Genomic DNA, 20054 nt, shown 5'->3' on the forward strand with positions numbered 1-20054 from the left:
ACACACACCTGCACATCACAGAAATACAAATATGGCACAAAATAAACCTCCACCAAATTGCACCTTTTCATTCTGAACAGCAATTTTTATCCAGTCACAATAATTTTGGGGGAAACAGTACCAAAACTGCAAATAACACGTTTCCATGAAGTGTAATGATTAAAATTGATCACTGATAAATTAAATTGATAATTAAAACAAAGGGATGGGTTTTCTCTTCTCCCTTCTGTTTTTGCCAAAGAATTTGCAGTTTCTGCAAGGAATAAATCTTAATTTCATTTAGTATTTTCCTCAACAACCTTGATTTTGACCAGTTGCTTCTTTGGGGCCACCAAGGGCTCCACCTTGTTAAAATGACCTTTCTGAGAGCGCAGCACCTGGCCTGGGGACACATTTGGCATTTGGGAGACACCACCTGGCATTGCCCACTCTTTGTGAAGAGGCCAGAACTGGCCTCTTGATTGGCAATTTACCTTTTACCTAAATACCTTACAAGGCAATTTTGACAAAAAAGGCCTAAATAATTTTGTTTGTTTGTTGGTTGGTTTTTAAAATTTTTCCCCAAATTGGTTCCCAGAGTGTGGTTCTACAATTCTTGATGCCATAGTTGTATGAATAGGAGCCAGCTAAATGAACTTAAACTGGATTGAGAGTTTACATGTGGTTGTGACATTTTAAATCTGATTTCCTTCAAAATTAGACTCAATTCATTGCAGCCAAACTAGTTTAAAACTAAACAGCCTTATTGCCAGACAGAACTGTTTAACCAAATGAGTAAAATCACGCCTTAACTCCAGAGCATGAGACAGAACTTTGCTACAGTCCTGAGAGAAGGCTGAAGCTTGCAGAAAAGTGAAATTAGTGATCGATAGTTATAAAAATCCTTGGAAAACCAATATAGATCCTTGGAGAAAAAATCCTTGCAAAACCAATTTAATCAGCCTCTGGGGCTGGGCTTAGGAAAGCACAAAACTCCTGCAGCAAGGGAAGGAGAATTCTGCACAGGCTCCCAGCTGTAAATCAACAGCTGGGGAAGAACACTGCATCCCTAAAAGCAAATAAAGCTTTTTCTTGCACTTCTGAGCTTCATGATGGCCCAGAGGACTGGGCAAGAGCAGAGAGGGAACCACATTTACCCTCCTCTGCCAAAGGAATTCCTCTTTTTGAGCAGAGGAAGCATTGCGGGGATTATTTCTCTAATTTCTTGTTTCTGCAGAGAAAACCCTCCCACCAAAACTTCCCAATTCAGCTGAGATGGAGCAGATGGAACCAAACTTACCCAAGGAGAATTCCCAGACTATCCCAGCCCAGCAGTGCTGGGAGCAGCACGTGCAAACTCCCTTTGGGACAGCCACAAGGAACCTTCGACCTCTTCCTGTTCATCCACCCCATAAAGTTCACGTTCCAAATGAAGGTTTAAAATTTAACAGGAGCCAGGAATTGCAGCTCATTGAAATTCAGCACCTCAGCTCCAGACTGTGAGCAATTAAAAACTCAGAGAAAAAAAATCACTTTTTACCCACCTGTCCCTTTTGCATAAAACTTCGGGAGCTTTTCACACAACATAAAATTATTTCAACCTTCTGGTTGTCAGGCAGTGAAGCTGTTAAATTCACTAAAATGAGTGGTTGAAATGCAGAGCCTGTTGTCTTTTTGTGATGTTTTTCAGTCCATTTGAGGATAACCTGCTATTAAGTGTTCCTTTGGAACAGTATAATGACAATTTAAAATATGGGATAATGAAAGGAGATAGGATTTGTTCTGAGGAATAACAAGGAAAGAAATATTCAGACAATTTTGTATCCACAGAGAATGTCAAAAAAGCTGGATAAAACTCTCAGGTAATGAGCAAAACAAGCTGCTCTCATTCCAAAGCTCAGCAGTGATAAACTTGAATTTGGACAAGGTTTAAATCTTCAGCCCAGGGTGTCCCTTTTGTCCCTATAGCTTCTAAGAAAATGAAAATAAGGTTTGTGCTCTGTGATTTTTTCCTTAATTCTCATGCAAACTCATTAGTTACTGGTTTAGAAAATGAAGAAAAATCCTCAACACAGATTAACCAGGCCTTTTAACAATTAAATCTTTGAAGATTCTACTTCCAGCACTCCTCCACCAAGCAATTTACCCAGGAAACCCAAGCACAAAAACCCATTTTTCTACTGACTAAACCCAGGTGTTCTGATCCCACACACTTTGTTTGAAGCAAATTTGAATTTGCTGTTGTTGCCTTAAATATTTCAATATTTCTCTTGCATTTGGGAAGTTCTGAGCTATACACTAGATTTTGTACTATTAATATTCATTTAAAAAGGCAGAAAATATATTTTATTCAGAGATTTCAGTCTCTGGAGGATAAGGCAGAGCCAGGATCTGTGATTTTCTGCATGAACAGCCTTTCAGAGCTGAGCAGCTCTCCCAGCAGAAGAGATTTCTCACAATTTCACAAAGTTCAGGCACTCATATCAATGCCTGCACACCAAGAACCTTCTGGAACTCCTGTGCCCTCCAGGTGTGGGTGATAAACCCACTGTGCTTTTATCTCCATGTGGTTTTGGCAGAATTTTAATCCAAAATTAATTTTTTTTATAGTGAAGAATGAGCGGGATAAGGAAATAAATAGGACAGAAAGAGCTGTGCCCTGGAAAATGGGATCAGTTAAAGAGTTTGGAGCATTATCCCCCCAAAAAAAATCCCAGCTATTAGTGAGAACTCCAGGTCTGAACCCAGATGAGTATTTTGTATTCACTTTGTTTAATTAACCCCTTTATTCGTAAGGCTTTGGGTTCAGTACTACCTGTTTCCCAAAAAATGGAATAATTGACAATTGGCAGTCAGGGATACAAATTCTTCAAATGTTTTCAACAACTTTGACAACAGTTTTAAAATGTACCAAAAAATGAAATCTACCAAAATATTCACAGCACATCAATGTTTTCATCAACAGATTTTGGAATTGAAACATATGCAAACAAATTATACACACATTATATGTTTATAATAAAACATATCAAGGTTTCAGTTAAAATTTGCAATTTTTTTTTGGTTATTTGAACAACTAAAGACTTCTTTTTATTCTCACAGCTGCACGCACAAAGACTTGACTCTCCTTGCCTTAAAATCTATAATAAAACAATAATACAATAAAATAATAAAACAATTAGGGTGGCTAAAAAACAGCCACCAGAAAAAGGATGGCAGTTGCAATACCTGATGTGACTTATGGCTACTTCCAAACTGGCAAAAACGTTCTCATCATGCCTTTTAAAGGGTTTTGACAGTGTAAAAACAATTTTAAGTAAGTCTAGAAGATTGATCATGAAAATGGAATATTTCAGAGGGTGATGTGCAAAGGGTCTTCATTTGAAAATTCTCCTGATGAATTCTTCTGGAAATTTTCTTCTGAAAAATTCTTCTTCTGGCCCATCTTTCCTTGCCAGCATAAACAGGGCAATAAAAGGAGATTGAACCCCAAGCCTTGGGTGTGGCAGAAGCAAAGTCCCTGTGAGTGTTTTCCCACAGGGGCCTTTAGGAGCTCCTCAAAGACAATTTTATCTTTCGATTTCAATTTTCAGTTCCCCACTTTCGCTCTGCTCCTCCTTGGCGGAATGCAGCCCCCACCTCGGATTTCCCAGGGAGCAGCAGGAATATCCCTCCCATCCCTGCTGCCTCGTTATCCCTGGAAAATCCTGTACCCCAAACCCCTGGAAAATCCTGTACCCTGGAAAATCCAGTACCTCAAACCCCTGGAAAATCCTACACCCCAAACCCTCTGTGGGACGGGGACTGAGCCATGGCAAATGGCAGGGGACTCCTGGTGCAGGAGGAAATTCGGGATTGAGGGACACCAGGGGGAAATTCCCTCGGTGTCCCAGTCCAGCAGGGCTGTCCTTTGGCAACCCTAATGAAACGTAAATTTTAAGGAATTTAGAGATTTTAGAAGAGCTAAGATTTGAGTTAGAGATTAGCCTCACCAGAGTTAATTAAAATAAATGAGTAGGCCTTGATGAAGTTAGGAGTTATTAGTTAACTAATAATTGATTGCTTGTCAGCACAATGTTGAGTTAGCTGGGTTTATAATGAAGAATACACAAACTGACCAAGAGCTTTTAGGAACATAAGACAATTGTGGCCTCCTCTGTTCTGAAACCAACTGAAGACAAGGAATGGGAGTTCTACCAAGAGTTCATTTGTCAGATTGGCATTGGAAAGGTAGAAAGGTCAGAAGGAGGAAGACTTCATTGACTTCCTCATTTTGGGACCCCTCCCCATGAAAGGGACACCGACCCATTTCAAGGAACAAACCACGCATGCTGAATGGCTTTTGGAGTGATCAGCATAGGAAGTGAAGAATGGGATGTACCAAAATGATGAATATGTATTTGTATTTTGGGTATTCCATACTTGTATGGATAAAAGGGCTCTGTAATCACCTGGAAGCTGCGGTGTGGATTTGGGAGCGATCCCACACACCATAAACACACACTTTCTAACTTTAAACTGTTAGAGAGTTTTTGTCCGTCACAGCTGGGTATCGGTAGTAGATCAATATCCATATTTTTTAATAAATCACTAAAGCTTTCAGCCTGAAAATTCCAAACCCAAACACCTCCAGAGCCAGACTCCCACAGGTGCTGCAGGCTCCCAGACCTGGAGAGCACGAGGAAAGTCCCAGAACGGTTTGGGTTGGAAGGGACCTTAAAGCTCATCCCATTCCACCCCTCCATGGGCAGGGACACCTTCCCATACCCCAGGGTGCTCCAAATTCCATCCAACCCTACCCTGGACTCCTCCAGGGATGGGACAGCCACAGCTTCTCTGGGTAACCTGTGCCAGGGCCTCATCACCTTCACAGGGAGGAATTTCTTCCCAATATCCCACCTCTGAACCTGCCCTCCCCTTCCGTACAAGGCCATTCCCTGTCACCCTGATTTTTTCAGATTTTCTAAAGCCTTCTGAGTTTACATTCTTGTAAAAAACTTTCTCACACAACTTCCTGGAAATAACCTATTGCTTTGCATTCCTTCATAGAGGCGGAGAAATTGGATGTACTGGTGCTTTGTCTGGTACATTCACCCTCCAACCCACTGTCACCTTTAGAAAAGTGTAAATGTTGGGAGTCAGAAATAAAACTTCCTCTTTGTTGCCTTTGCAATAGCAGCACCTCGTGTTGTGCTTTCACGTGTCCTATAGTGATAATTCCCCCTTGTCCTATCACAGAATTCACAGAATCCACCGAATTCACAGAATCCACAAAATCCACCCCATTTCCTTGTGAAATCTCCCTCTCCAGCTTTGTTGTAACTCCCTTTAAATGCTGGAAAGGCTCTGGGGTCTCCAAGAGATTCCTGAGAACCAAACAAGCACCTCCTGCTCCAAACCTTCCCATCTGAACTCAGTCTCATGGATGGGCAGCGTGTAAAGCCACGTTTGTAGTCTAATGATCAAAAAAAGGCAAGGCATGGTTATAAATGTCACCTAGAGTCCCAAAATGAGTGTCACACTCAGAGCTGGAGCATGAACCTGCAGTAAAATCATCACCTCTCCTTGCTGCAAAGGGTTAACAGTCCTGGCCGAGTCCTCTCCTCTCACCTCATTCATTTCACAAAATAAAAACACCAACACCAACCTCCCCCCTGTCCAGACAAGCCCTTTCACCAACATCTTATTTACCAACAGCACAGCCTTGGACTGGAAGCAGAATCCCAGAAAAGTGCTGCGAAAGGAAAATGGGAATTAATTGGTAAATTCCACTGGCAGGCACAGATCTCAGATGGCCCAATGGCAAATATTTGCTGACCAGATAAAATCAACAGCATTTCAGTCCCGGGCTGTTTGTAAATCACTCCTATTTAATGCTCTTGGGTGACTGGTCGCCCTAAACCACACAAATACTGGAAGGTAAATATTTTAAAAGAAAACCACAAACTACTGCACAAAGGAGTGAGATTCAGCCAAAAAAAACAAAACCAAAAACAAAAAAAAAACAAGGCTGGTGCAATTCACTTGGCACGGATTACCAGAAACAAATGGCAAGAAATCTGCAGTGCCAACAAACCACATCAGCACCCCCGGGAGACAGGAATGCAGCAGCTGAGAAACAAAAAAATCACTTTTTTGGGAGCACTTTAGGCCTCATTTGAACTTGCAGGTTCAAAAAGGGAAAAGTTGCTACCAAGCCATCATTTGTGTGTTTTCAAATTTCGGATTAGAAGAGGCACCATAGAGATATTCCTAAAGACTTGGATCATTTTTCCATAATGGAAGAGGATCTAAAGCCTTCATCTTGCAGTTTTTTGGTTTTTTACTTTTCACCATCAGCAGTTTCTTAGGGGAAAAAAAAATCACATCACTCAGGTTTGTGCTCATGGGTTTTCCAAAGTCACCAAAAGCAGAGAAGAGCAACTGCTCCCCTCAGAGACCAACAGCTTTCCCAAAAACACTTCTCTTCCCAAAAACCTCAATTAACCAGCTCCAGTTACAAGCAAAAATGAGAGGGGAAAAAAAGGATTTGCCTCTTTCATGATGAAATCCCAGTGGAGCCATTGGTTCTTTACACAAACAAGATTTTATCATGAATTTCAGCAGAAATGAGCCCAGGACACACCCAGTTCCCAATTCAGAGAGGAGCAGCCCCATTTCCTCCCCTCCGAGGTGAAAGTTCTGCAAAAACTGAAAAGCTGAGAACTGCAAAATTTGGAGCTGCTCATTGTGGAACAGAGAGACCAAAACCCCCCCAGGGCTGCCCAGAACTCCCCAACCACCCCAGCCCAGGGCTGGAGCAGCTCCCTCTTCACCAGGAAACTCCTCCATGGTTTTCCTAAAGACTTGGGTCACTTTTCTATAACGGAAAAGGATCTATAACCTTAATCTGGCAGGTTTTGGTGGGGTTTTTTTTGGTTTTTTTTTGTTTGTTTTTTACTTTTCATCATCAGCAGTTTCTTAGGGGAAAAAAAACCCCACATCACTCAGGATTTTTCCTCTAGAAAATACCACAATATTTTCCACACATGTCAAAGTCGGAAAAAGGGCAACGACCATTAATTTATTCCCAGAAATGCTCAGAGCAAATTTCAATGTAATTAAGGAAGGCAAAAGCACAATGGGCTACTTGAAATTAAAGGCTCGTTTACCTTTATAAGCCAATTCAAAATATCTAAGCCACCAATTTGTAAATAATTTTAGCTCAAGTTCCAACAAATCAATTCACTATTAACTAATTTATATCACTAGAGGATCGAGAGAAAGTTTTTTTAAGGAAAAAAGGAAAATTTTTACCTCAGAATGTGAAGGGAAACAGCCTCAGAGCCCAGTGCTGAGCAGAGCTGGAGCCTCCCCTCGTTTGTTCCACATTTTGAGATAAGTTATCAGGATTTCATCTGAAAAACCTCCCCATTTGCATAACTGGCAGCTCAAGAAACCTCCAGCTCCTCAGCACAGACACTTGTCTGAGCTGGGATGGAATTCTTCTCGTAATACACTTCATTTTTAATGTGCTAGAGGCATTTTAGGACTTAGACAAGTCTTTCCTTTTGGATGGATCCACAGGGAGTGTCAGATTTTCCAGGAGAAAACCAACCTGAGTAAATTCATCTACAGAAGTGTCAAGAGCTGCTGAACAAAATCCACAAGTTTTGCATCTTTTGCAGCACCAACATTTCATCCTTAACCAGTTCTGATCTTAGGCCAAAGGCAGAGCTGTCCTTAAATTGAAGCCTGAATGATCTACTCAGCAATTCTTGCCCCAAAATCACGTGCAGGTCCTGAAATTGCACGCAAGGGTGGCTTGAGGAGGTAAATAATAAATTAAAGCTGATCAACTGCCTGATGCTCACATCAATAATGCATGCAGGTTGCATGCACAGCAACCTGCCACCAGATTGAAGAAAGAAATATCAGCATGTCTTAATAAAAAACAATAAAATAAAATAAAATAGTGCAGCTGTGTGCTGGGTTCATGGTTTATAAAGGTAAATAACTTCATTACCTGGCTGGCAAATGATGGCTGAGGGGTAGAGGAGGAGCTGGCTGCATCCTTCATAAAAACCATCCTATTTATCATCTGTACAGCAACCTTGAGGTTTGGGCCATCATTCTTTGAGCAAGGACACGTTCCAGGGACAGTCCCACCCCCAAGGAATTGCCTTCCTGCTCTCTCACCTCGAACACAGCAGTGGCAGGGGCAGGAGAGGCTCTCACAGCTGTCCCTGGGCTTTAATGGAAGGAAAAGAACATTTTCCCTCCTCTCTGGCAGCTTTTAGAGCCCCAGCAGGTAAACAAGGCTCGCAATCACCCAGGCTGTTAAAAACTAACCAGCACGTGGGAGTTTCTGCTGAGAAAAGCAGAGCTGGAGCATTAGAGACAGGTTTGGAGCGCAGAAAAAGGTGTGTTTATTCACTTGGATGCTCGCTGTATGCTAATGGTCACAGAGCTCTTGCTCAGGGCCATGAGAGCAGAGCAAGGAGCAGCTCAGCTGGAGCACAGGCTGCGCTCTGCCAGTGCCAGCTTTGCTGGGAAATCCCTGCCACCAGCCAGGTACCTGTCCATGGCACAGGGAGAAAAGTCACCAGCTCCAAAAATAAAATTTCAGCAGCTTGATGGTAGCTCAGCCAGAGAAATGGAGTGATTGGGAGCAAAATTGTGTTTGTTTCTGTTTATTTCTCCAGTAGCCTGATGGCTGCTGCGTTCACCAGGTGGAATTTGGGGATTTGCACAGCTCGTGGGATAGCTGCACGCCCAGCACAGGGTGGCACACCTTGGGGTCCCTGTGACACCTGGGCAGGCCTCTGCACACCAAGGGAATGGATGAAATGAGAGCTTGGTGCATGACCTGCTGCACAAAACCCCCCAGGCTGTCCCTGCTGCCCTCAAACAAACGGCGGGTGGCACAGAGGTGACATCTGTCACCAACAGCAGTGGCACAGCCGGACAGAGCAGGTGCTCTCCCTGACCCTGCCAAAGCAGCAGGAGCAAACAGCAAATCTGTTTAATAAAACAGCAAATCTGTTTTACAGGAAAACAGCTTCTTGCCCTACAAAAGTTGCATTTCACTCAAAGTTCACACAGCAAATTTTACCCCACGGCTCTGTCAAATGAGTGCCACAAACCCCCTCAGGGTTTATCACACTCCCCACAGATTCTGCTCCTCTGGGATGATCTCTGCACTCTGCCAGCCCACGGGCTCAGCACAGTGACCAAACTGGGCTTTTCCACCTGGGCTGGGAGGGAAAATGCCATTTGAGAACGCCGTGTTTCCCATGGCACAAGGGGTGGATCTGGAGCACGGAGGTGCCACGCTGGCACTGGTGTGCTAATGCCACCTGAGACATCACACTTCACCTTCTTTCCGTCGCTGCTTCAGAAACATCACCCAAAAATCCCTCGGAGATGAATCAGCAGGAAGTTGTCAGCATGGCAACAAATGTACCAGGAAACGTAGCTCTTTCTTCTACCTTCACACCTCAAGCAACGTGTCTTGGCCTGCCTGAAACCCATTCATCATCAGGAAACCCAAGTTAAGTCCTCAGCTGAAGGATTGGATACTTCATCCTCTGAGTTTCTGACCATAACTTTGATATTGTGACACATCAGCACGTGCCTCATGCATTATCTTTCCCATTTTGTGTGCTGTGCCTGAATCCCTGCTTGCACCACCACTGCTACATGAAAATCAGAAATATTTCCTAAATCAGAAATGTTTCCTAAATCAGAAATATTTCCTAAATCAGAAATATTTCCTAAACCAAGAGATGTTGTTCAATGTTAACTTGCTGAGAGGGCATCCTCAATGGCACGCATTCATTGATGAAAGTTCTTTAAAAATTAATAAGCTGACAGAGTGACCTTGCTAAAGGGACCTGATGAAAGAAAAATTATCAGCTAATCAGATTGGATATTCAGAGCTCTGCCCTGTAAACACTCCAGCACCACAGCAGGCAGTGAGTCAGTGTGGTTTGGTGGGGGCAGAAATGCTCAAGGTTTCTCTTTTTCTGGAAGTGCAGCACATCCTTTAAACACAACCCCACAGATCAGCTGCACAGGAACTGCGAACAGTGGAAGAAAACTTGGCCCACACTAACTCAGCCCAGGGGTTTATAAAGTAGTCATTTCTTGGAGAAATCTTTAAAGTGTTTTGTGTGTTTGGGGCCTTCAGGAAAGGCAGATTGTTAAAGAAGAGTTAACTCCACTGCATGTGGGGTGCCCTGCAGAGGGTTATGTAAGGTGCAGCTTTATCACCGTGAGGCCACACAATACAATGCCTGGGCATTAACTCCCTGTGCTGACAGGCTCTTGGAGGCTTTGGGAATGATTTGTGCCCTTCCCAGCCAAAGGACTGTGTGACTTTCAGGTCTGGAAAGCTGCCAAGGACTGAGCCCAGCCATCTTGACACACAGACCCACTGTGCTGCTTGGTGTCTCTCTTTGTCCCGGCACTGAACTCAGGATCTCAAGGGAAGTCTCAGTGGTAGGAACGAGCATCACCAGAAAACACTGGCAGAGGTTTGGCATCATCAGAGAGATCACTCCCCTCTCTCAGGGTCTCCTCAGCACACCAAGGTGAGGTTAAATCTTCTCACCCACTGGGCTCTGTGTCACCTGGAGGACCACGAGCAAGGACACAGCCTTGCCCTGCCATTCCCAGACAGCTCCCAGGCCTTCTCCTGCGGCACCAGCACATCCAACCAACACCACGCCACATTCCAGCCAACGGGCGAGGACAAAGTCCGGGAAGAGGCACATCCAGGGGAACAAGAGACACTTCCAGCAGAGCCTATTTTGGGCAGCATCACCTCGGGAGCAGGGAAGGGGAGCGGCCACAGGACCTACCTGCTCTCACTGCACTCCTTCTTCTCTCGGACGCGCAGCCACTTCCGAAGGAGGAAGCGCTTGCGGCGCGGGGAGGCACTGGGAGTGGAGCAGTTGGACCAGGGGGTGTCCTCGTCACTGGAGGGGGTGATCTCAATGGACGGGAGCTGCAGGTATTCCTTGCTGGAGGAAGGGGACTCCTGGAACCCGCCGGCCTCCAGGCTCTGCTCCTGCACGTTCTTCATCCTCCTCATCTTGAAGCGCCTCCTGCGCAGGGTCGGGGTGGAGGAGCTGGACCAGGCGCAGCCGCCCTCCAGCACCTGCTGCTCGGGGACCCGCAGCGCCGGGAGCCGCAGCGCTTCTGTCATGTTGGCAGCTGGCATCAGACGCCCTTTCTCCTTCTGCTCCCACCCCCAGGCACTCGTAGCTGTGATCTCGGCGTAACCCACACCACCACAAAGGCGCAACTCGCCTTCCTCCTTCCTCCTCCCTCCGGGCCCTCCCTCCCTCCCTCTCAAGCAGGAAACCTCATGTTCTTCACGTGCTCTCATTGAACGAGCAGCGCGGTGGGAGGGGATGGCCGGCACACACACATGGCACAAGGGAAGCCAGCTTCAAGTTTCTTTTCTCCTTCTCTCCTCTACAAAAAGTCCCTCCCCTGCCCTGCCTCTCGCACTGACACAAGGCTTGGCCGGCGTTCAGCTCCCTCCCCAACCCCCTTTGCCTTCTGTTGGCTCAGCAAAGGAAAAGTCTCCCGGGGCTGCTCTAGGAAAACTCGGCTGCGGTTCTTCTCGAGAGACGAGGCAAGCATGGAGAGGAGCGGCGAGGAGCTGTGGGGAGGGCAGAGAGAGAAACAGAGGGGAGGGGAGGAACAAGGCTCGATAAAAACCAGGAAAACGAGCAGCAGCAGCAGCAGCAGCAGCAGCAGCTTGTGCTGTTTCTGTAGCGGGCAGCTGTCGCAAGTGTAACCGCGCTGCTAATCCCGAGGGACAGGGTTTGTGTTACCGAGTGCGCTGCTGCCACAAATCCAGGGAAATCCAGGGAAATCCAGGGAAATCCAGGGAAAGGGAGCGGGAAGAGCCTCCTGGAGGAGCCACTTGGGCTGGGCTGTCCTTGTGTCCCACCTTCGTGCTCAGTCTGCCCACCCGAGAGGGAGGCAGCGAGCGAGCGGGGACTTTCTGCCTTCTTTCACAATAGTTTCTCCTTTTTTTAAAAAAATTTTCTTCTTTTCTTTTTCTTTTTTTTTTTTTGTGTGTTTTTTTTTTATTTTGTTTTGTTTTCTAGTTTTTTTAGGTTTTTTTTGGTATTTTTGTCCCCTTTTTCTACTCGCCAAAGGAGGAGAGGGATTGATATGAGGAACAGCCAAAAAAGCACCAGCAGCAGCAGCAGGTGGCAGCAGAACTGGTCAGGCTTTTAGCTCAGTTTCAGCGAGTGAAAGCTGATTTAAAAGAGTTCTCTGGGGTGATGCTGCTTCCAAAACGCCCGTGGGGGATGGAGGGGTGAGGTGCAGGAACCCACAGACACCACACAAGGACAGCGACATGTGCAGAACAGGTTTCACCCCGGGGCAAAGGCGCTGCAGGGAAAATTCTGAGACATCCACAACCCCAAGGGAGCAGCAGCCACAGGACAGGATTGCAAAATTCTGGTGATGAAATCAAATCAGGAGAAATGTTGTGACAGATTCTCCATCAGTATCCACTGAATTTCGCCCACTGATCCTGCACGAGGCCCTCTTTTCATGATAAAAAATTAGTATAGAAAATTAAAATCCTCTAAGGCAGTGACTAAAAATCAGCTGCGTGAATTTCGAGCGTGCTCAATCACAAAAAAAAAAATAAATCAACACAAAAACATCTCTAAATCAACCTGACACAGCTTCAGTTTTCATTGTTCTACAGCCTGAACCTTTAAAAATATTAGCTTCAGGTTAGAAAATATTTGTCAACCCAAATCAAAATAGTTATTCTTGCAGGGACTGCCTCGGTTTTGTTTGAAAATAAACTTCACAGGAACTCTGAACATCAGAAACTGCCACGTAGGACAGAGCCAATGTGTCAAGAAAGGAAGATTTATAGCAGCAGGAACAAGGGGAAGGAAACATTTCAATCAAATGACAGAGCAGTTTAAGTGCTCAAGTGCTATATTTAATTTCTGCACTGTCCTTTTCCCTCCCCTCATTCTGTAAGTTAATAGCTTGACAGCTCTTCAGCTGGATTTCTGGAGAATCTGTCACCTTGGTATCCATGCACCAGGTGCACACACACAAACAGAATGCCTTCCACAAACACCCACTTAAAAAGAGAAACTCAAATAAATGTGCTTTGTTGTTTTCTTTTTAAGTCCAAGAAGCAAAAATCTACAGTTCAGACAAAATGACAACATTTCAAAAGTAGCTTGGGTAGCTTTGCATCTTCTCTGATCCTTTTTCTCCCACATCTTGCCATGATTTCTACCTTGTCACCACACAGTCAGAAGCATTCCTGGCTACCTCATAATGCCAAAAATAACATTTCACCGTCTTCCCGTGGCTCTGGCAATCACACCCCCATAGCGTCACTCCTGAATTTCAACCAAGAGAACATGAAATTTCCCAGAACCGCCTCCCTGGCCCGGGGAAGGCACGAGCAGCCCTTTGGAGGCTGTCCTGAAGGTTTCTTCCATGCCTTAATGAGTTTGATCTCCCGTGGAATCTTTCATCAGCTGCACAAGAGCCTCATTTAATTGCAACAAGTACAAATGAGGGTCAAAGCTCTGGTGTGTTCCTTTAGCACAGCGGGTATTGCAAACCCTCAGAATGCCCACAGCAATTGTCTAATTAATCCACAAGAGATTCATCCAGCTTTGGTAATCCCTTTGTTAGCCAAGGAAATGCTGGTGCTGTCACCAGGCTGATTTTTCACCCTGATCCCCACCCAACTCTAGCGGAGCCCACTTGGAGAAAAGACCTTTTCCCACCTCCTTTATGCATGAAATAATTCTCTGTACCCGGGTGTGGGAGTCCAGCACATCCCTCTGGCTGCCCTGGATGTCCCCAGACCTTGGCACAAAGTCACAAACACCTGTGGCTTTGATTTTAGCCTCTGGAAAAAACTGCCAACTTTGTGTGAGGAATTACAAGCCACAAGGGGTTTGAGTAGTGTGATAGTTGAATTAACACAGGGTGAAAAAGTAGAATTTTGGGGGTTTTTAGAATGGGGTTCAAGGGGACAAGATGGAGGGATTTGGGTGTGTCCTGACCTTCTCCTTCTCCTTGCCCTCCATGTCTTGGTGTGATGGTGACACTTTTCTGTTGGTTTAAGGCACAGACACACTGTCCAACATAAATGACAGATATTGGCACGTTATTGTAAACATGGTACACATAGTTTTTGGTATAAAATGCAAACACCGCCCTGAGGACAGACAGAATGCCATGGCTGAGCTGCTGGACAGAGCTCAGCAGGGCAGAGAAAGAATGTTCTAGATAAGGGAAAATAAACAACCTTGAGAAGCTGATCCTGCACATTCAGTCTCCTCCTTTGGCTGCAGGGGCTGCGAAATGAGGACTTTTACACTCTTGGGGTCACCCCAACACCCAGACCCCGGGAGTCACCAGCACTGCCCCTTTAACTCCAGTCACTCTGGGGATCAGTGACCAACCCTCCTTTGAATTCCCAGCATATTTTTATCTGGAGAAGGGATGCACCTGCCTGATGTCCTGAGAGAAGCTCTGCCACAAGAGCCAGCTCCAACACCTGACCCAGAGTGAGAGATTCCAGCCTGAGCAAGAACTATTTCTGTCCCAGCCAGGCAGCAGCCTCTCCCAAGCCTCGGGAAATGACTTTTCCTGCACTTTAATGATCCACCTCACCATGGGTTTATTCCGGAAACAAATGGTTGTCGATGCTTCAGGTTGATCAATCCTTTGTCCTCCTCAGACATTCTGAGTGCTCCAGTGCTCTCAAAAAAGGGATTGCAAAGGAAGCAATTAGGAAAGAAAAATATCCAATAACAATATTAAAATCCCTTCCCTGAAGGAAGAACATGAAGTAATGGCGGCCCAGATTCTTTGGCAGACCTTTCCATAAGGGCTTTCCCATGGGTTCAAGGGATTGAAAAATGGGAGATGAATACAGAGTAGGAGCTGGCACTGAGAGTACACGGTAAGAAACCAATTTTATTAATTAAAACCAGTTCTTTTCATGCACAGGAAATACACTACAGCGTCTTCAGGAGTTGAACTGAGTCACTTAGTCCACATCTGGCTGCAGAAGCTCTGCCAGGCCAGGCAGGGAGACTGGAGCACCCACAGCCTGGGAAGAACTCAAGCAGAATTCCCCTTTTTCCCATAGTTCAGCATCATTTTCCACTTATTTCCCTTCCTGTGCAAGCAGCTGAGAGTGGCAGGTTCATCATAAGGAGCCTGCTACTCAGGCATGACCCTGCTTAGTCAAAATTATTATTTTAAAAAGTTCAAAAACATGCAAGGAGTTTTTGGTTTTTGTTTATTGGTTTGTTTTGTTTGGTTATTTTTTGGGTTTTCCTTTCTTTTGTTTGTTTTTTGTTGTTTTTGTGTGTATTTTTTCTGGTTTTTGTTTGTTTGTTTGGGTTTTTTTGTTCTTGGCGGTGGTGGTGGTGGTGGTGGTTGGAGGATTTTGTGATTTTTAAATGAAAACACAATACATTTATCCATATTTATTTCACATTCTAACCTCCTTCTGCAAGAACACCTGTTCTATTTGGAGCTGGATCTCAGACTGGGACTTCAGCCACATTTTGCTCTTTGCACATTAAATTAGATGAGTTCTATTACAATTTGACAGACGAGAACCTGCTGCAAGCAACTTACACTGAGCAAATTCTCATTTCGGTGCCCCCCAGCTCTGCCCCTCAAAGGGTGCCCTCCCTGCCAGCAGCTGCTGTCCCTTGCTTTGGGCTGGGTGACACCTGATCCCTGCACGTGTTGTTTTCTGGAACCCCAGCAAGGCAGATGACACTAATTTCACAGGCAAAAAATACCAGTGACAGTCTGGGACACAGAGAGGTCCACACATTCCTCTTCCCAATTCCTCAATTCCAGTTGAGGCTCATGCTTGCCTCAGTTTTTCCCCCCTCAGTGCAATATTTCAGTCAGAACTCCATTCAGGGGGAAAATCAGCTTTTGGATAAATTTTGTCAATTCTTTCTGCTATGGAACTTGTATTTAACTGGGTTTTGGCCTCTGAATAAAAAGCAGATGTGCACATCCTTCTACTCCCAGTGCCCATAAGAGCCAAGTGCATCACAGGAGGGCACCCATCCCAAAAAATTTGGAGCAGCAACTCTCAGCTCCTACTGGGATCACAGCCTTGCCACCCCCACCCTTGTGAGTAAAAATTTGTGTCCAATCTCTGCTGTGAGAGCCACAACTTGATGAATATTTATTCCCTCACATATTGGTCCCTGCCCATTTTAACAATAATTGAAAAGATGGGGGGAAAGGCCTTTCTCAGGGGTTAATTTATATAGATATCCTGTATTTATAGAAGGCATTAATTAGAGATTAATATCTATTTGTGCCTTCCCTTTCACAGGAAACAATTCCCATGTCAGCAACAGCCATTATAGACTCTCAGCCATGGATTGCTGCTAACAGAGCACCACCACCTTCACCAGGCATTTCAGCTGTGACCTCATGCACAGCAGCAGTCCCCAGACACTTCAGAGACCCCCAGAATGGCAGGAGCTGTCAGATGTGATTCCAGCAGCTCAGCACACGCAATTTTCCCAGCATTAAGGCAGTACTTTCACAGTTAATTTCTCCAGGCGCTGTTCTCTCTCCAAATTCAAGGGGACAGTGGAGCCAAAGATAGCAAACAATACAAATGAAATCAATGTCATGGCTTGGCAGAGATAATCCATCAGGAGACAGCAGCAGGGCACAGGTTCCAGAACCTGTTTGACAGTCTGAGCTCTCTTTACCTTTTAGAAGTGAAGGGAATGATTTGGCACTGCCTGTTCACGCTGATCAAGGGATTCTGCTGGAAGGGAAGCTCATTTCTCCTCCTCAATCTAACGAGGGGATCGAGGATTAATTAAAGTCAGTCCATCACAGGACAGAGGGTGATCCATCAGGGATTCCATGGAATCCCTCTCCCTGCCAGCACTGACCTAATGGATCACAGCACACCACTGAGCACAGCAGGACAAGCCTGGGAGTACAAAAGGGCTCTGAACATTGCATTTCCCCTCTCCAGGTAAAACCCCTGCTCCACTGGCCCAGCCCAGCCCAGCCCAGCCCAGCCAGGCTGGTTTGAACCCAGGCAGGAGCAGCCAGCTTGAGGGGGTTCCTTCCATTCAGCACCTGGACCAAACAAATACTTCCCAAATTAAAGAAAAAGAGAGGTTTGTTACAGAGCACCCTCCAGATCAGAGACTGAGGCTCTCACAAGATCAATCATTTCTTGTTTGAGGTAGATGCAGCGAATTATTTGTACAAAGAGTGTGTGTGGAAGGGCTTGCCCTGAGCAGCACAGCTGAGAGTGGAATTCCAATTCCTGCATCCCATAAACAGGAGTGATGCAGGTCTGCTCCCCAGCCCAGCCCAGAACAAAACCCACCAGGTGCTTTAGCAGAGCTGGATTGTCCTTTTGGGATGGCCTGACTCCAATTTCCATCCGTGCCTGGCCAGAGCTGGGACTTGTTCCCAGCTGTGCCTTCCCTGCTGCTGCCTTGGCTGATCCAGAAATTCAGATGCAGAAAATGCAGATCCAGGAAATTCAGATCCAGGAAACCCAGATCCAGGAAACCCAGATTCAGAAAATTCATATCCAGGAAACCCAGATCCAGGAAATTCAAATCCAGGAAACCCAGATTCAGGAAACCCAGATCCAGGAAACCCAGGGCTCTACAGCTGAGCCTGAATAGAATAAATCACTGTTACTCTGGGTCATGGTTTTCTACCAACAGCATGGTTGGAAGTGGAGTGTTCTGGAGTATTTCTGCATTGTTATGTTTAAGACAAAAACAATCCTGAAATGAGTGGCATCATCTTCCTCAGTTGAATCTCAAGAGGATGAACACATCTTTGTCCTACAAAAATACCAGGGAAGGGAATGTCTGCCAGGAAAAGATTTAAGTTTTATTCTGCACAAGGCCAAATGGAAACATCAAAACTATCTATGAACTCCTCAAACAGAGAAAAAACATTCTTTCCTATCATGGGTAAACTCACTTTATACTAAATATATATGGCTTTAAAAATACCATTCCTGCCCATCACCTCAACCCTCCACAACTGCAGCAAAGCTGCTGGAGCCTGTGCCTCCAATCAGGGAAATGCCTGAGGACAACTGTCAGTGCTCCTCACCATCTCTCCAAGATCACTTTCAAAAAATACAGCTGAAAAAACCCTTCTCCTCCAGCTGCCTGTGCCATTCACACCCCTAATCCTGCACTTGTGGTGTGGAAATGAAACCATGCCAGGGCAGCTGCCCACCCCCAGCATCCCCTCAGTGCTCACAGGACACAGATCTCTCCCTCTCAGTGTGTATGACGTGCCCCAAAAAGTGTTTGCTGCATCAAACACACACGGAAAACTCATCCCCACTCTTCTGCTTTGTAAAAAAATAGACACATTTTTATAACAATGTGTGTTATAAAACATATAGCACTACATGTACAGCATTCCCTCACCTGCAGCAGCAATTTAGAGATAATTAACAATCCCCAGCCAGGCTGAGGTTACCCCAAATGAGTGTGGGAAAGCTCTGTCACAAAGTAAATCCCAATTTATCAACCGGGATTGCAACGTGTGCGATTGGAATTCACTGAACTGAGTTCCTGGGGCAGGAATTTTAACCTGAGCCTGCACCTGCAGCTGTGAAACACCAGATAAACACAGTGAATATCCTAAATATTTTAAAAACAACCACAGCTATTGCCCAAACAATCACCACCCTCCTGGCTGCATCTTCCCAGCTGTGATTTTCCTCCGTTTTGCTTTGCCAAGGATGCCCAGGGTGGGTTCCCCTGCTGGCACAGGTTGTAAATAACCTCAATAACACACAGAGCTTCAGTGCCAGAGCCTCTCTGACCCAGATCCCAGCAGCTGCTGAGGATGGTGTTTCACAGAATGGAGTAGCTTGGAGCTGGCAGGTTGTGTCATCAGAAATCTGCTTTTTTCTCCCCCAAAAAATTATCATTGTTATGTTCCAGTCAGGCTCTTGGGGAAAACAAGATCAAACTCTGCAGAGAATCTCGACCAAGGTCAGAGTTGGGAGCTCTGGGGAGCTCACACTGTAGTGCCCAGCAGGACTCAACTCCAAGAGCTACAAACTGCACTAATAACCATCACCTAAACAAATTTGATTTTCCCCTTTTCTTCCCTTTGAACATACAAATAGCAACAGAAGCCAACAGGTGATGCTTCTCCAGTGACTGGGGTTTTAAATCACATTAAACAATCACAATTCCTATTTTCATGCACCAAGATTTGTGCCCAGAAATTATGTTTTGAGTAGCACCAAGAGGTTTTACCTGCCAGGGAACACCACACATCACCTGCCCTGCCCTGTAAATAATCTCAGCAATTCAGGTTTGTAACCAGTGCAACTTCTGAGGAGAACTACCCCAAAATATCTTTATTTTTCCTTAAAGCCAGGCAGACGAGGCGTGAGAGCCTGAATATCAGAATTCTTGCATTTTACTCCTTTGTCCTTCAGAGAAAGCCATTTCACATTTTGTCTCCATTTCCTTCCAGATAACATTGAGATTAAGCACTGCCTGATGTACTGGAACTGTGCAAGTTTAATTTAAGAAAGAACATAAGGCACGTGGTGATCTCCAAAATCTCTCAGAATGTACAGTCCAGGAGATTCCCAGAGTTCTGGGAGCTGAAAATCCATGTCCTGTCCCCCACGAGAACAATTTCAGTGCAAAACCAGCATCCATTTCATGGTGGAAACCAGAAAATAATTCCTTATTCCTTCTCCTTCCTGATCAGAGCTAAGGCAGACACTGGCATCCAACTCCTTGTGAGCTAGAAAATCTGTTTTGCTGGAAATGAATAATTCATGTGTCTGACAATCTCCCTGCCCTTTTTTTTTTTGTTCTTTATTAAATTTAGGTGGGGGATGCCACCAGTGTTTGCTGAGATTTAATTCCCAGATTTCTCCAGTTCTGTCATACACATGATGGCAATTTCTCTCCTACCCTGTCTGAGCCATAACTCAATTTGCAGGCGACAGGAAAATATTCTCAAGTTCAACATCAATCTGGCTGCTGCAGTAT

The 20054-nt window shown here is 45.2% G+C and overlaps 1 protein-coding gene across 10 annotated transcripts in view; it reads right to left on the reverse strand.

The window, feature by feature from the left end:
* GRAMD1B (GRAM domain containing 1B) overlaps nt 1–20054 on the reverse strand; it is a 139118-nt gene that overhangs the window by 92177 nt on the left and 26887 nt on the right. For 3 of the 10 annotated variants that reach the window (XM_072918253.1, XM_072918255.1, XM_072918254.1), the window contains exon 2: nt 10824–11632. In XM_072918253.1, the coding sequence (XP_072774354.1) occupies nt 10824–11353 (530 nt within the window). In that variant the 5' untranslated portion in view covers nt 11354–11632. Of the gene's footprint in view, nt 1–10823; nt 11633–20054 lie in introns of those variants that run through there. The other 7 variants (XM_072918244.1, XM_072918243.1, XM_030290876.4 and 4 more) reach the window with 6 other exon arrangements.

The sequence above is a fragment of the Taeniopygia guttata genome, chromosome 24 (genome assembly GCF_048771995.1).
Source record: "Taeniopygia guttata chromosome 24, bTaeGut7.mat, whole genome shotgun sequence".
Lineage (NCBI taxonomy): Eukaryota > Metazoa > Chordata > Aves > Passeriformes > Estrildidae > Taeniopygia > Taeniopygia guttata.